General features: G+C 49.4%; 1 protein-coding gene across 3 annotated transcripts in view; it reads left to right on the forward strand.

Annotated features, from left to right (window-relative positions):
• Window positions 1-16,375, forward strand: part of ATXN7L1 (ataxin 7 like 1) — a gene marked incomplete at its 5' end in the record, with an annotated part of 239,365 nt that overhangs the window by 175,848 nt on the left and 47,142 nt on the right. For all 3 annotated transcript variants that reach the window (XM_080817908.1, XM_080817907.1, XM_080817905.1), the window contains one exon: window positions 8,519-8,738. In XM_080817908.1, the coding sequence (XP_080674034.1) occupies window positions 8,519-8,738 (220 nt within the window). The remainder of the gene's footprint in view (window positions 1-8,518; window positions 8,739-16,375) is intronic.

The following is a 16,375-nucleotide window of genomic DNA, read 5'->3' on the forward strand; positions in this document are numbered from 1 at the left end:
ACCATGCAAAGGAACGTCTCAACCCCTCCACTACCGTGTTGGCTCTGGGCACATGAGGACAGCCGGGACAACAAAAGGCCTGGTATTATTAAGAGAATCCGGGCTCTGGCTGCAGGCAGAGTCCCACAAGGCAGGAGGGCTAGTCCTCGGGTCCTGCCGGCAGCAGCCTTCCTCCACCACTCGGGGTGACCAAGTGATGGCCAGCCGGGGATCTGGGATGTCCCCCATCTTGAAGGAACCCTCTGGCAATGACGGTGTCTTGTCGCCACCATCCCATCCCAGTGCGTGGCACACAGTGTTGTGCCTAGGAAATGCTTTACATGTGAATGAACGAATGAACGAGGGTGACTTAAACACGTTTGACTCCTTCCTGCCTTTGTATTTGCACCTGTTCACCCTCCTTTGCCCCCTTTCAGGTTAAGGATGTGTTAGTCGTTGTTTTTGTTTGTTTGATTTTTTTGTCTTACATGGACTTAAACAGCTGTAACAAAACTAACCCTATTAAGCAATCCATCCTATATCCTTCTCTTTTTCCCCATCCGTCTACATTATGTATTCATACAGATGTGAGTGTGTGTGTTACATTTGTTTTTGTTTTTGTAAAGTAATGATTCATGGTTACACATGATTTGTGATATTTGTCATTTCCTTGTGGGCTTGGGCACGTGATCTCACATACACCTTTCCTTAGGTTGGGATAATAATGACCCTTGTTCCTGCCATTTTCAGTTGTTTTATTATAGATCATTCAGGTCAGTTGTGATATTTTTTACTATTGTAAACAGTGCCACACTGAGACTATCTTTGAACTTTTTTGCAGTGGGGGGAGGGGGCAAACGATTTCCTTGAGGTCTGCTTTCCAGACTGTAGTTACCAGATTATCAGATCAAAGGCTGTGGATTCCTGTTTGGTTCTTGCTATCATCACTGTTTGGTCTCCAGAGAAATGTCATCCCTTGAAAGTACCCCAGCAGTGTCTGCGTGAGTTTGTTTCCCCAGAGGTCCATATTTGCTGTGGTTTTTTCTTAGAGCTAGGTTTGGTGCCTGTGAGACTGGGGTTCACCCCTGAGGGCTGATGGAAGTATTTTAGGACCCTGGAAAGTCCCTGGGACTCCCCAAATCATGCCCAGCAGGAGGTGATGCCAGAAATTTGCACCTTAGTATAAATAACCAAGGAAAGGAGAGGGGAGAGCTCAACGGGGAGATAAAAAGGATCTCAAGTTCTCTAGCTTCAGAGTTGTGTCTCAGGCCAGCTCTGAAAATGGGAAATGCTTTGTGAAGAATCGTGGGAGAAACGCGTTGCTGAAATGTAGAGGGAAAGAGAACGCCCAAGCAGGGTGGCATTGGCTTGGGCTAAGTGGACGTGGGCCCTCCTCTCAAATGGCGAGGGCTGCATGACCTTGGTCTTGTTTCATAATCTTGCTAAGCTTTCATTTTCCCGTCATAACGAGGAGGCTAACAGCATCCACTTTGTCGGGCTGTTGGGTAGATTGCGTGAGCTGGAAGGCGGGAAAGTAGCTTGCACGGTGCCTGACGCAGAGGCACTCAAGAGCGCCACCTCTCCTCCTAACTGAATGAACGGACGGAGTGACCAGATGACCGAGAAACCCAGCTAGAGCCTGGAGGGGTTTGAGAACCAAGCTCGCACGACCCACCAGCCCGCAGTGGCATTTGTCTAAGTGCTGCATACAGTGCCCGCTGCCTGGCAGAGGGTGGGAGGTGAAGAGGGTAAAGAAGACCCAGTATACGCTGATCGGTGGCAGGCGCCTGTGCCTTCGGGAGCACTTACGCTCAGGCCCCGGGATCTTTTAAAGCTGTCCTCTGGCCTGAGGAGGGAGGAGGCATTCCAGAGCGGCTCACAGCACTCTGGCAGAAGACACGGCTCTGCCTGCCACAGTCCCTTGACTTTGCTGTGTCTTCATTTCATCCCCTGCTGAGAATATCCTACCAGGTCAATACGCTTCCCCTAACCACCATGGCACTATATTTAGCGTCTAACGACCATCGTGGCAAATGAGACCGCAGGCTCAGATTCTAGCCCCCACTCTGCCACTTAATTGCCTTGTGACTCCAGACAAGTTTCTCTATGGGCTGCCTCCATGTTCATGGCTGTAAACTGGAGACTACCTGCCTCAGGGTCAGGGATGCAGGGGAGGTGACAGGTTCCCTGTGCCGGCGTCCGTGCTGCGCCCCTCACCTTCCAGCTCCAGTCTTCTTTTGGAAGACAGTCACTTGGAATTCGGGGTTGTCCTTTATGGACGGCATCCCGACTGCGGCTCCTGCAGATGGAATCCATTGATAAAACGGAGCCGGGCTCATCATCCGCCAAGCACTTGCCCTCCGAGCTGGGGGCTGAGAGAGAGTCCGTGCTGCCGAATGAGAAAGCCAGAGGCTAGCCTAAGCCTGAGTGAGCCAACACAGCCATGTGGGCCACAGGTGACGGCGGTGCTCAAAGTTCCTGGGAGGGGATGGGTGCCCTAACAGCCATATTGGAAAATTCAGGACAGTTTCTTTCTAAAACCGGTATAGGGAACCACAGTGGGTGTTGGTAGCTGGTTCAGCCATTCAATGAGACATCTGCACTGAGGCTTTCAATGCAAGATATCGATGCTGTGAGTATGAAAATATCTCAGTGAATAAGCATGGGGTGGGAGAGGTCCAAATTTTTTCTGAAATGGAATTGCTCAAGGACCAGGTGGCTCCAGCCAGTGGAGAGCAAGGGAGAGGACTGTGGAGACACCAGGCTCCCCACACTTACCAGAGATTTTCAGAACTCTGGGAGGTGGTGTCTGCAAGCCCACTACTCAGCTGGTCTCCAGCTGGGCGCCCTGGAGTCACACCTGGATGGTTAAGGCCTGTATGGTGAAGCAGGTGGTCAGCCAGCTGCTGAGGCCACGGTCTGGCCTTCTTGTGGCAGAAATGCAAAACAAGTAAAAGGGGTCCTGGGGTCCCCAGCTCCTCAAGGCTGGGGCCTCAGGCTGTGAGTGTGGGACTGCTGACCAGGACCTAAAAGGCATCTCTTTCCTCTTCCTAAGGGACCAGGGGTGCCGTGCTGGAATGTCCATACAGGTGGGTGGGGCGGGGTGGGGGTTCCTCAGGGCTCTTCCAGGCTGCCCCTGTCCACTGCAGCGTCTTCCAGGATTGTCAGGTGGAAGAGCTCAGACCACGGGCTCTGATGTTTTCTAGCTTTGTAACCTCGGGCACGTCATGTCTCAACTTCATTCCTTTCATCTGTGGCAGAAAGCTGGTAATAATACCTCTCTTAGGGTATTGAAAGAATTAAATGCTCTAAGGGAAGTCAAGTGTTTCATAGAGTGCCTGATACAGGGGACTTTCTTAATAAATTATTAGTAGTGTTGGCCAGAGGACAGAGGGGTGAGACCAGAGGTTGCTAAGGCAAGATCAATCACAGATGTTGTTCTTGACGCTTACTTCCGTATAGGTGTTCTCACATACACTTACTACTTTGTATGTGTATGTGTTCTCATATACACTTACTACTTTGTTTCCACTTTAGTAGTAAGTGGAATATTTATTTATTTATTTATTTATTTTTATTTGTTATTCGTATTTAGCTTTAGAACAGTAGATGGGTTTGGTCTTTCTGTCCAGAAAGAAATGTGTCATAAGAGCGATGAACTGTTGCAGTCTTTCGCTCTGGAAACGATCCCTCAAAGAAATAATCCTAAAACACTTTTTAAATAAATTATTTTTTTTTAAAAAGCCAAAAAAGAAAACCAAAAAACCAGATAGTAAGCACATGGCTTAAAAAGGGGCTCAATAATATAGAGCAATGTTACCTAACCATTTTAAGTGACCGGTATATGAGAATCAGTAGGGTATAAATAGAATAACGGTAGTTGAAAAGAATAATCCAAAACAGCAATTGATTTCCATTTTGTTAATGCATCTATTTACATTAACAAAGAAAGAGGGATGCCTGGGTGGCTCAGTAGGTTAAGCCTCTGCCTTCGGCTCAGGTCATGATCTCAGGGTCCTGGGATGGAGCCCCGCATCGGGCTCTCTGCTCAGCGAGGAGCCTGCTTCCTCCTCTCTCTCTCTCTGCCTCTCTGCCTGCTTGTGATCTCTCCATCAAATAAATAAATAAGTAAATAAATAAATGAAATCTTAAAAAAAAAAAGAAAAATTGGAGAAAAAGAGTTTTTCTCTTAAAAAATTGTAAAAGTCTATAACGTATTTTAGTAGTGAATAAAAAATTCATTGTTCTATAAACTCTTTCTGGGCAGGGCAGGTGGAATAAGTATAATTATAAGGATCTACCTTAGGCTGTCCCTTGACCAAAACAGAAAAAAATAAGCCCAGGGTAGGTGAGGACTCACGTCAGAATGATTGTCATAGAAATCTGGAATGCTTTACCCAAGGACATTGCCCCCGCACAGAGTACCTTTTTACAAGAAACCGGGACCCCGTCTGCCTCTATCAGCAGCCCACCCACCTCTCCACCAAAAGACAAAACCATGTGAGTTCTCCACGGGCGGGTCATCCCAGACTAGAGAAACACCGATTGAATAGGAATTGGATCTTTCTGAAAAATCTACTCACTCTGCGCTACCCAGGACATCAGTTCTCCCCATTTTCAAAAGCTTCGCCGAGTGAAGTGTGCGGCTCGCCTCCTAAGGGAGGCTCTGATCACTGTGACCCGGGCTCCCCACTTTAAATCCGTACACAGCCTTTCTCGCTCGTACCCGTGGCTGCCAAGCTTGTTCTCGAAGCTCAGGGGACAGAAGTACGGGTCTCTTTGTGGGGTACCTTGAAAGAGTGATACATTTACTCCTGTCTGAACAATAAGGAACAGTTCAATAGGAAACACTGCTTTAATCTGTTTATTACAATTCAAAATCACACATTTAAAAAAAAAATTAAGGGTAAAGGGCTATCTTCAGGTTTTGATGAGTAATTCTCTCCTTTACAACTTGTTCTTCTAATTGGTCATTTGAGGAGAATTTATGGAACTAAAAACCAAGAAATAAGCGTATCTGTTGATTTAATTTTTTTCTGTGAATTTAGGAGTGGAATGTGTTGGCTGGGTCACTAAACAGAGTTCCCTGAGAAGGTGATTTTAGAATCATTGGTGTGGCTCATTCATTTTGTCCTTAATCACACCCTTCCTTGTGATTTATCTTTGTTTACTATTATTATTATTATTATTATTATTATTATTTAAAAGCTATAATTCTAGTAGAGTTAACATACAGTGTTATATTAATTTCAGGTACACAATATAGTGATTCAACCATTCTGTACGTTACCCCCTGCTTATCAGGACAAGTGTACTGTTTTTATTTTTTTTAATAGAGCACACGAGTTAGGTGGGGAGCAGAGTGGGAGGGAGAGAAAGAATCTTAGGCAGGCTCCACGCCCAGCACAGAGCCTGACACCTGGCTCAATCTCAGCGTCCTGAGCTGAAGTCAAGCAATGGACACTTCACCGACTGAGCCCCCTGGGCACCCCATGACAAGTGTACTCTTTTTTTTTTTTTTTAAGATTTTATTTATTTACTTGACAGAGAGAGATCAGAAGTGAGCAGACAGGCAGGCAGAGAGAGAGAAGGAAGCAGGCTCCCCGCTGAGCAGAGAGCCCGATGCGGGGCTTGATCCCAGGACCCTGAGATCATGACCTGAGCCGAAGGCAGAGGCTTTAACCCACTGAGCCACCCAGGTGCCCCACAAGTATACTCTTAATCTTAATCCCCATCACCTATTTCCCCCATCCCCCCGCCCACCTACCCTCTGGCAACCACCAGTTTGTTTCCCTAGTTAAGAGTCTGTTTTGGGGTTTTTTACTTTGTTTGTTTCGTTTCTTAAATTCCACATATGAGTGAGATCATATGGTATTTGTCTCTCTCCATTTACTTGTATTATTTTTAACTCTTAGTTTAGCAAAACAAAATTTCTCTTCGTTGTCAAAGCCCACCTCTCCCCCAGAGCTGAGAACTATTTCTGCACATCCTTCCCCCCCAACCCACTGTGTCAGCTTGAGCAAGTGATCAGCAAGTGAGTAAATGAAGAAAATGTCAAAACAGTGGTGGTAAACATCAGGGACGTACTTTCATTCTGGAAACCTCCGGAAGGGCAGCAAGAACTATGGATTTGAGTGAGAAGACTTGGTTCTGGTCTCGGCCTGGCCCCCAACTAGCTTCGCCCTGTAGGCTGGTAACCGATAGCCGCTCTAGCCTCGTCCATCTGCACGGAGATCGGACCAGCTGACTTTCGATCCAGTTCTGATCTTCTGTGATTCTGAGTCCTGCACTTCCTAATTTCCTGGCTCCAAATCTTGGTCGCAGTACACCCCATTTCCTGTCTTCCTGAGAAGCCACTCGGCCCCCTGCACACGGCACAGAGGCCCATTCCTCGCGTAGCCATTGGCCCTGACCTTGGCGAGTCACTTCGCCGCTCTGGGTCTTCTTTGGCCAGTCAGCCGTGAGGAGGGTGGAGACGCCTGGCTGCTTCCTGCCTGTCTCGCAGGGGTTGTAAAGGCCAGTCCAATTTCACAAAGGATGAATTCCTCCAAGGAAGACCCTGCCTGGGTAAAATATTTCAATACTTCAACTGTAATTATTGCCATAATATTCGGGAATCATGAGGAATGAGGAGAGAAGCAGCAGGTGTAAGTATCCTTGTATTTATGGTAATGGAGAGGCAAGAGACCTTAGAAGCCACCTAGGGACCCTCTTCATTTACAGATAAAGACATGGAGACTGAGACTGCGCGAGTGGCGGACTCCGGGCCAGAGGCCCAGGACTGCGGGGTGGCTGGAGTTGGAGCCTCGGTTCCTGGCTCGCAGCCCAGGGTTCTCCCACTACTTCAAAACAGATGCCCTGGGACCAGCTCTTGGTTTGTAAAACCTACAGCAGGATGGTTCTGGGACCGGAGCGTGGATGCAGAGTCTGCTCTGACTCAATGAAGAAAAACTACCCAGGGAAGTTCCTGAGTATAGGCAACCTACAAGCACTGGTCAGTCAGAAGTACCCCCAACGATCAGATGATGCTTGAAAATCTGCTTCTCCCCCAGGCCCCACTTCATCAGAGGACAAGAGTCAGTCTGCATGAAACAGTCCGGCAGCCCATCGGTGTGAGGGAACCCAGAGAAACCCCCAAGAGCCCATTCCCGATCACCAAGTGAACTTGGCTTTCTTCTCCTAGGTCAGGTACCCAGAATAACTAACTGCCAGAAATGTCTCACTCATGAGAAAAGCCTGATACCCAGCTTGGAGATGGAGGGACAACATGGACTGTCGTTTTCAGCTCCCACCTTGTTCATTGTCACGTTCAACCCAGATTTCCAGATCTGTGATGTTTAGTTCTTCCCATCAGGACATCCTTTTTTTGGGGGGGGAAGATTTTATTTTTTAAGTAATGTCGACCCCCAGTGTGGGTGGGGCTCGAACTTACAACCCCAAGATCAAGAGTCGCATGCCCCACCGACTGAGCCAGGCAGGTGCCCCACATCGGGACGTCTGATGTAATTTTCTTTATTTATTCAGCACTTGAACTAACAGGGCCCCCCCACTGTATGGGGGCCCCAGAGAGCCAGAAGGAACTTAGGATCTCAGAGCCTTTGTCTTTTGGGGCTCCAGGATTCCTTCCTGTAATTGTGTACGACGTTTTCGTGCATAAGTAAGTGCACGTTTTTCTTGAGAGGGGGTTCCCTGGTGTGGATCAGACCTGTTACCCTGTAAGAGTTAGGGACTTTACGTCGTGCACCTGTCGTCCTGGTCAGCATCCCCATCCTGCCCATTGAGTCGCGACCACACCGGCTGACGGCGGGAGAACAAGTGAGGCATATTTGCCGAGAACTCTAGTATTTTCCGTAGAACCTCAGGAAGCTGTGCCCATCTGCCTAGACCCAGCCCCACATCTGTGACTTCTCCCTCGAGCAGGGATGTCCTTCTGTGGTTCCGAGCCCAGCAGCTGGGGCCTGGCCCTCAGTGAGCCCTGGAGAGGCCACAGGGGCACGTGGACAGAAGCTGGACCACTTCCTGGCATTCAAAGACCCTTTCATTCAGCCCTCCTAGTCCTTCTGACCTTCATGCTCCTGCTGGGGGTTGAGGGGAGGGGGTCAGGTTCAAGAATTTCCTATTTGTTCTCTTGAGAGCCCTGCTCTACCTGCTGCCGAGGGACCTTGTGGCCTCCAAGGAGCTGTCTGGGGATCACTTGGGCTGTATGGTTGCCCCACGGTGTTCTGGGAACACCTGGTTCCCTCTGCTAGTCCTGTGGGGCTGGTTTTGCAAAAAGCAAGCCTGGTGGACGCCTCCTTGAGAAGTCGGGTATTAGTTGAGTGTGCCGTTTGATAGAAAAATTCAGAACGTCGTCACTCCTCGTTGGTGGGATAGGAGCAGATATCCAGACAAAATCGTAGTCAGAACTGGGGCTTCGGGGTCCCAACCCTGCAAGATAGATGCTTTTCTCTTTGCCTCTTGTGTATTTGAGTGTGCGTGAGTGTGTGGAGCTCGCTTGCTCCCTGTGATGTGCTGAGTTCTCTTCTTTCTTCCTCTGCAGAGAGAAGACACGGGTCAATGTGTAGGCCTCCCTCTCCAGCATCTCCACCCTCCAATTCCAGGACATCGTTAGTACAGGTGAAAACTAAAGCCTGTCTCAGCGGCCAGAACTCTGCCAGCAGCACCTCAAAGCCATTCAAAACGCCCAAAGACAATCTCCTTACCTCCAGCAGCAAACAGCACACAGTCTTTTCTGCAAAAGGATCAAGGGACAAACCATGGTGAGTGTCGGGCGCGGCAGCCGGCAGCTGTCTGTCCGCCCTGCTGGTCCATCCTGGGTCACCGCAGGAAACGGTGTTTGCCCTCTGGCTTTGTTCCTGGGCGACGTGTCCAGGAATGTGGGGAATGAGGAGGGAAGGGGCAGAAAACCAGAATGACGGGACTGGGGACGAGAAACCTCAACCCCGAGAGGGCACACGCGGCCTTAAGGCGCCACGTGCCTGACGGGGGAAAGCTTTCTGTCCCTGAGAGCTGAGCCAAGTCGTGTCTAAGAACAGGGTGCCAGGGAAGTATTCCTCAGTGAAGCGGTCGTCTCAATTTTCCGCCCCAGTGAAGAGAAGCACTGACGTAAATAATCAAAAGCAGGGACAGTTTCCCAGTGGGGAGTGAGGCCCTGTGAGGCAGGCCTCCCACCGAGCCTCCCTGCCGTGAGCAGCCCTAACAGCAGCCCACAGAGGCAGGTAATGGGGAGCTGACCACTGAAAGGAAAAGAGGAAATCCAAAGAGAATGTCACCCCTTTGAGGGGTGGGAGAGGGCTGGTTGCAAGTGACTGTGGAGAATCAAGAGGCTCTGGGTTCGTTTTGTTTTGTTTTTATCTCAGTCTTTACCCAAAAGTCAGGGGAAGGTTACCTGTGGAGTGGACAGATAGGAAACGAGACATGGAAAGGAGGACAGGAGGCAGGAGGCGAACGTCTTCAAATACGGACAGCCCCAACGTGAAACACTTAAGGGACTGGTTTCTGACAGAGCCTCTAGCCTTCTCGTTCAGGCATCGTGGAGGCAGACGAGGGATAAGTGTGGAGCCTGCCTCATTTGTATATTTAAAGAGAAAAAGTGTTCTGTTAATTAATGATAGTTAATTACACTTAAGTTCATAGCTAGTAAAGCTCTGGACTAAAATCATCCATCAATTAGTTTGTCACCGCTCACTGGAAATTATGATGACTTTGTAAAGAGCTAATTATGCCAGATCAATTAGAGAGCCTCTTGTGATCGAGTGGAAAGGTTTAGACACAGCTGTCAAGGAGGGGAGTTAACCTGTCATCCAGGTGGGCCTCGTGGGCAGGCTTTGTTCTCTCTGCTTGTTAGGATCCCGGGGCCATCCTGCAGGAGGATGGAGCAGGTTAGGGAAGGCCCAGCCTGAGAGTGACGGTGGGCAGCCCTTGGACCAGCTTGCTCGGAGTGAGAGGCTCCCTTGAATCCGTGACCTCAGCAGCCTCAGTGTCTCGATGTAAGCACATGCACACTCTGGCCATCACTGCCCCTGTACAGATCTCATCTGGGTGACCCTGGGCAAGTTGCTCGATCCCGTGTGCCTCAGTTTTCCTGATCTATAAAATGGGGCTACTGAGAGCACTACCCCGTGGAATTGCTGTGAGGGTCTAGTGAGCTAATTTTTATAAAGGCAGCAAGTGCAATGTCTGGAGAGGAACACACATTTGATATATCCGTGAGGATAATGTTACCATCCTCATGGTCATCTGCGCCAAAGGACAGAGCTCCGCTACTGGTGACAAGGGTTGGGAAGTCAAATCTCTCTGCAGAACTAGAGAAATGAAGTTGAAAATGGAAAAGGATAAAGTCCTTTCTTCAGAGTCCAGAGTACTGAGAAACCACCGGAGAGAGCTGGACCAGGGGCCCGGGAGGAAGGAGCCAGAAGGAGAATCGGGGGTCACAGAAGATCATAACATGAACACAACGGACCACAGATGATAGACGTCCCAGCGGCATGAGACATGCTCCAAGACGTCCAAGACGTCTCCTCAGGGAGACTCCTGGGTTAGATCAGGCCCCACGCTCCATTCAGACCAACGCCACACGCCCTCGTGCAGACCGCTGTGGGCCAGGCCCATCAGCCCAAGCAGGGTGGTTCTGGAAGTCTCTGAGAACATTGGCCAGGGCGCACAGAAGAGCAGCCAGAAGGATTGCAAGGAGGGAAATCCTTCTTAGGGAAAAAGAGGCTCCAGACACTAGAGCACTCGTCTTGTATGAAGAGCGGAAACCTGGCTGGTGATTGCCCACCTTCAAGTAGGCAAACCTGAAGACTGACAAGAGGTGGGCAATGCAGGAGGCTTTCTCTCTGGCCTCTAGCCCAGCTATAGGCCCCCAACCCTCCATTGCCAGGAGTTTGACAGGAAGGCTGGGAAGACTTTTCTTGGAGACTCGGAGGACTCTGCCTTGGTTCTGGCAGGCTTCCCTGGAGAGCAGTGTGAAAGAGCCAGCAGGGAGCTGGGGGCGAGAGAAGCCAGTTCAAGCCTGGGCTCAGCCAGGAATGTTCTGTGTGACCTTGAACAAGTCACTTCACTTCTCTGAGTCTCCTTTTCAAGCCTGAGTAGTTTGCAAGTCTAAGTCACAGTCATCTCAAAAATTTTCAAAGCTTCCTCATTGCCTTTTGGACTAAGGGTTAGACCCTCTACAAACTGGCCCCAAGCTTCCCCTCCGTGTCTTTCTTTGGTACCTGTCTAGAATATCCATCCATCTGTCGTTACTCAATTTAACATTTAATAAGCACCTACTATAATACTGTGTGCCAATTCTGTAACAAGGCCTATATACAAGGTATATATGGGGACCCCTGATGTCCTCTGTGGCATCTTTGTGCAAACGGAAAAAAGCTTGGATACAGCCCTGTCCCAGAGTGCACTGTTGGCTAATGGTCTTCGTCCCCTACTTACTTCCTCAAGCAGAAATCCTGGTGCAGTGCATAACCTGTACAACTGCACACTGTAACCTTAGGGATGCAAAATTAAATAAGACAAAGACTCTCAGACTGCCTGGGTGGCTCAGTCATTAAGAATCTGCCTTCGGCTTAGGTCATGATCTCAGGGTCCTGGGATTGAGCCCCATGTCAGGCTCCGAGCTCAGTGGGGAGTCTGCTTCTCCCTCTTCCTCTGCCACTCCCCCCACCCCAGCTTATGTGCTCTTGTGCGTGCTCCCTCTCTCTCAAATAAATAAAATCTTAAAAAAAAAAAAAAGACACAGACTCTCTTAGGGAGTCTGTAATAAAAAGAGACAGGTGCTAACACAGAGTACAACGTGTTAAGAACTAAGATATTGGTAGAACAAAAGATAGGCACCTACCCCAGTCTGAGGACTCAGGAAGGGTTTTTCAGAAGGGGTCACCCTAGGGCTGAATTTGAAGGATAAATGGGAATCATCTAGAAAAAGAAAACTAGATTCAAATGGTGAATGTTTTATCTATTTTACCGACGTGTTTTGGGTTTTTTCGAACTTTCTTTAAGAAAGTGGGAAGAGGGTCCCAGGCAAAGGGAATGGACTGCACAGGGGTATCTGCACGTGGGGAGAGGTGGGAGGTGAACCTGGGTAGGTGGGCAGGGCCATATTGTGAAGTTCCGCTCTGTGTGCTAAGTTCAGGGATTTGGACTTCTGGAAGGCTGCACAGAGCTGCTAAAGGATCAGCTTCCAGGAGCCCCTGGGCGACTCAGGTGGTTAAGCCTCCGACTCCTGATTTTGGCTCAGGTCATGATCTCAGGGTGGTGAGGTCGAGCCCACGTGGGGCTCTGTGTTGAGCGCAGAGCCTGTTTGGGATTCTCCCTCCCTCTGCCCCTCCCGCGCCCCCCACTACAGCAGCTTTCCGAGGTGGTCGAGCCCCCTGCCGGCCGTGTGAAGGATGGCTTGAGGGGCCATTCGGAAAGCACCAAGAACAGTGAGGGTGCTTTGAATATCCCGGGTGAGGTGCGGGGACATTCTGCACGCAGGCAGCGGTCGCGGGCGTGTTCAGAAGGGGCAAGGTAGGAGAAACACTGGGCAGAAAACCGCCACAGGACCTCAGCACTCATTGCACTCAGGGCTTGGAGTACGTGAAAAGAGCAGGATGCCGCTGTCCTCCCGGGCCCGGATAGCGGGCTGACTGGTCCTGCTGCTGTCTCTTGAGGAGGATAGGAAGGGCCAGGGTTTAGGGTGGGAAGGAAAGGCGGGATTAAACTGGGAAGTCCATGCGTGTGAAGTCCAGACACCTCGGAGATGTGCAGGTTCCTGTCTAGACCACTGCGATAAAGTGAATAGCACAGTAAAGCAAGTCCTATGAATTTTGGGTTTCCTGGTGTATATAAAAGTTATGTATACACTACACTGTAGTCTGTTAAGTGTGTAACAGCATTGTCTTTAAGAAACAGTATATTCACCTTATGTATGCATGTATGTATCTTAAAAGATTTTATTTATCTATTTATTTGACAGAGAAAAATACAGCAAGAGAGAGAACACAAGCAGGGGGAGTAGGATAGGGGGAAGCAGGCTTCCCGTCAAGCAGGGAGCCCGATGTGGGGCTCGATCCCAGAACCCTGGGATCATGACCCGAGCCGAAGGCAGATGCTTTACTGACTGAGCCACCCAGGAGCCCCACACCTATTTAAAAATACTTTATCGTGGAGTATCTGGGTGGTTCAGTCGGTTGACCATCTGTCTTGGGCTCAGGACATGATCCCAGGGTCCTGGGATCAAGCCCTGCACCCAGCTCCCTGCTCAGTTGGGGACCTGCTTCTCCCTCCCCTCCCTGCTCCCTATCTCTGTCTCTCTCTCAAATCAATAAATACATAAATACATAAAACTACTTCATTGCTATGAAAAGTGCTCACCGTCATCTGAGCTTTCGGGGAGTTGTAATGTTTTTGCTGGTAGAAGGTCTTGCTTGTGTGGATGGCTGCGGACTGATGGGGGTGGCAGTTGCTGGAGCTTGGAGTGGCTGTGACAAGTTTTTAAAGTAAGACAACAATGACATTTGCCACATTGGTTGACTTTTCCTTTCAAGAGGGATTTCTCTGTAGCGTGCAGTGCTGCTCAAGAGCATTTTACCCCCAGTCGCCAGACTCCTTTCAACGGCGGATACCGTCCTCTCCAACACTGCTTTACCCACTAGGTTTCAGCTGTATTCTCAATCCTTTGCTGTCATTTCCACGGTCTTCACAGCATCTTCTCCGGGAGTAGATTCCATCTCGGGAAACCACTTTCCTGGCTCCCCCATCCGGAGCGACCCCTCCTCCATTCAAGTTCTTGCACGGGATCGTAACATTCAGCCACATCTTCAGACTGCACTTCTCCCCCTAATTCTCTGGCTGTTTCCACCCTCCTGTAGCTACTTTTTTCCACCGGAGCCTCGAACCCTTCTTCATGGCATCTAGAATGGTGAATCCTTCCCAGAAGATTTTTAGTTCATTTGGCCCAGACCCCTCAGAGGACTCACAATCGGGGGCAGTTACAGCCTTAAGTGAAAGGTATTTCTTCAGTAGTAAGACTTGAAACTCAAGGTGCTTCCCTGGTCCACGGGCTGCAGAACCAGACGCCCCATGTTCTCATGCCTGCGAACAACACAAATCGCGGTGTCCATCTCCATTGGAGCTCTTGAGTGACCAAGTTCATTGTCAATGAGCAGTCGTATTTTATTTTTTTTTAAACTTCATATTTTTTTAAGGATTTTATTTGTTTATTTGACAGAGAGAGATCACAAGTAGGCAGAGAGGCAGGCAGAGAGAGAGGAGGAAGCAGGCTCCTTGCTGAGCAGAGAGCCCGATGTGGGGCTCGATCCCAGGACGCTGGGATCATGACCCATGCCCAAGGCAGAGGCTTTAACCCACTGAGCCACCCAGGCACCCCTAGCAGTCATATTTTAAAAGGAATCTTTTTTTTTTCTTTTCTTTTCTGAGCAGTAGGTCTCCACAATGGGCTGAAAAGATTCAGTAAACCATGCTGTACACAGATGTGGTGTCAGGCGGGCTTTGGTGTTCCATTTAGAGAGCTACAGGCAGAGTTGATTTAGTGTCATTCTTAAGGGCCCCAGGATTTTTGGACTCGTAAATGAGCATTAGGTAGAACCTAAAGTCCCCAGCTGCCTGTCAGGAGAGCCAGCCTGTCCTCTGAAGCTTTAAAGCTAGGCATTGACCTCTCTGTGGTTATGAAAGTCCCAGAAGATGGCATCGTCTTCCAGTAGGAGGCTGTTTCCCCTACACTGAAAACCTCTTGTTCAGTGCAGCCGCCTTCTTTCATGATCTTAGCTGGATCTTCTGGAAGAACTTGCTGCAGCTTCTCCATCAGCACCTTCTGCTTCACCTTGCTCTCTTACATTCTAGAGACGCCTCTTTCCTTAAACCTCATGAACCAACCTCTGCTCGCTTCAGACTTTTCTTCTCTCACTTTGTCTCCTCTCTCTGCCTTCAGGGAATTGAAGAGTTAGGGCCTTGCTCTGGATTAGGCTTTGGCTTAAGGGAGACTTGTGGCTGGTTTGATCTTCTGTCCATATCACCGTCCATATCCATGACCCCTAAACTGTTCTCCATTTATCAGCAGTAAGGCTGTTTGGCTTTCTTATCCTTCATGTGTTCTCTAGAGTAGCACTTTTAATTTCCTTCAGTAATTTTTCCTTTGCATTCACAGCTTGGCTATCCGGTGCAAGCTTTTGGCCTGTATCAGCTTTCAACATGCCTTCCTTGCTACACTAAAGAATTTCTAGCTTTCAGTTTAAAGTGAGAGACAAGTGCCTCTTTTTTCCCCTTGAACACTTACAGGCTGTTGTGGAGTTATTCACTGGGCTGATCTCAAGACTGTTGTGTCTCGGGGAATCGGGGAGGCCCGAGGAGAGGGAGAGAGCCCGAGAATGGCTGAGAACAGCTGGTCAGGGGAGCCGTCAGAATACGCTTGTTGCTCAGCTGCATCTGTGGTCTTAAACGATGTGGTCTTATATGGATGCGGTTCACGGAGCCCCGAAGCAATGATTACAATAGTCACATCAAAGATCGCCCATAACAAGCATCATAATAATGAAAAGTTTGAACTATTGCAAGAATTACCAAAATGTGACACAGAGACTCAAAGTAAGCAGGTGGCTGTTGGGGAAATGGCGCCGAAAGACTTGTTCGACGCAGCGTGTACGAATGGCGACCAAGTGAAATGCACTAAAACATCCACATAGAGATGTCCTGTTGGTGGTGTTGGATGTGGGGACCCAGAGGTCAGGAGAGCGGCGTGGGCTGGGAATGGAGCTGTGAGAGTCATCAGTGTAGACACAGGCATGGAGACTGGAGGTACAGATGGGTCCTCCAGGGAAGCTTGTGTGGCTTGAGAGGAGCAGGGGTCAAGGGCCGAGGATGGGGGGGGGTGTGTGCGAGGGAAGAGGGTCTGAGGAGGGAAGGACTGCTAAGCTGAGATTCTTCCCACGGCATCCTGGCCCTTCTTTCCTGGTCTAGATCCTCAGCGCCCTCACGACCTGTCGGCTGGCCACCTTCTTCGTGAACCCCGTGCCTCACCTGCTTCCTCCCTGCAGGCCCCCAATACGCTGACATCTTTTAATTCCCATGGCACTTCAAGTCTACCTCTCCTGCGACTCTGTCCGGGTTCTGCCCCAGGTTAGACCTCCCGCCACTCCTTCTGCTCCATAGTAAGTGACAGGCCTCACACTTGGCCAACGTGGTCCCCTTGTCGGCAAATATTTGTTGAATTGAATGAGATTGATCTGACCATTGGAAGGGTTTGTAAGATTTCTGTTCTTGGAGACAGTTAACCTTTTACCTGCAACTGTTCGGACTGGTACTCTCCAGTGGAAATACAATGTGCGACACACGCGTAGTGGTAAACTTTCTAATAGCCACGCTGGAGAAAGTGAAAAGATGACAATTTTCTCTTTTT

This window comes from Martes martes (assembly GCF_963455335.1).
Source record: "Martes martes genome assembly, chromosome: 11".
Taxonomy (NCBI): Eukaryota; Metazoa; Chordata; class Mammalia; order Carnivora; family Mustelidae; genus Martes; species Martes martes.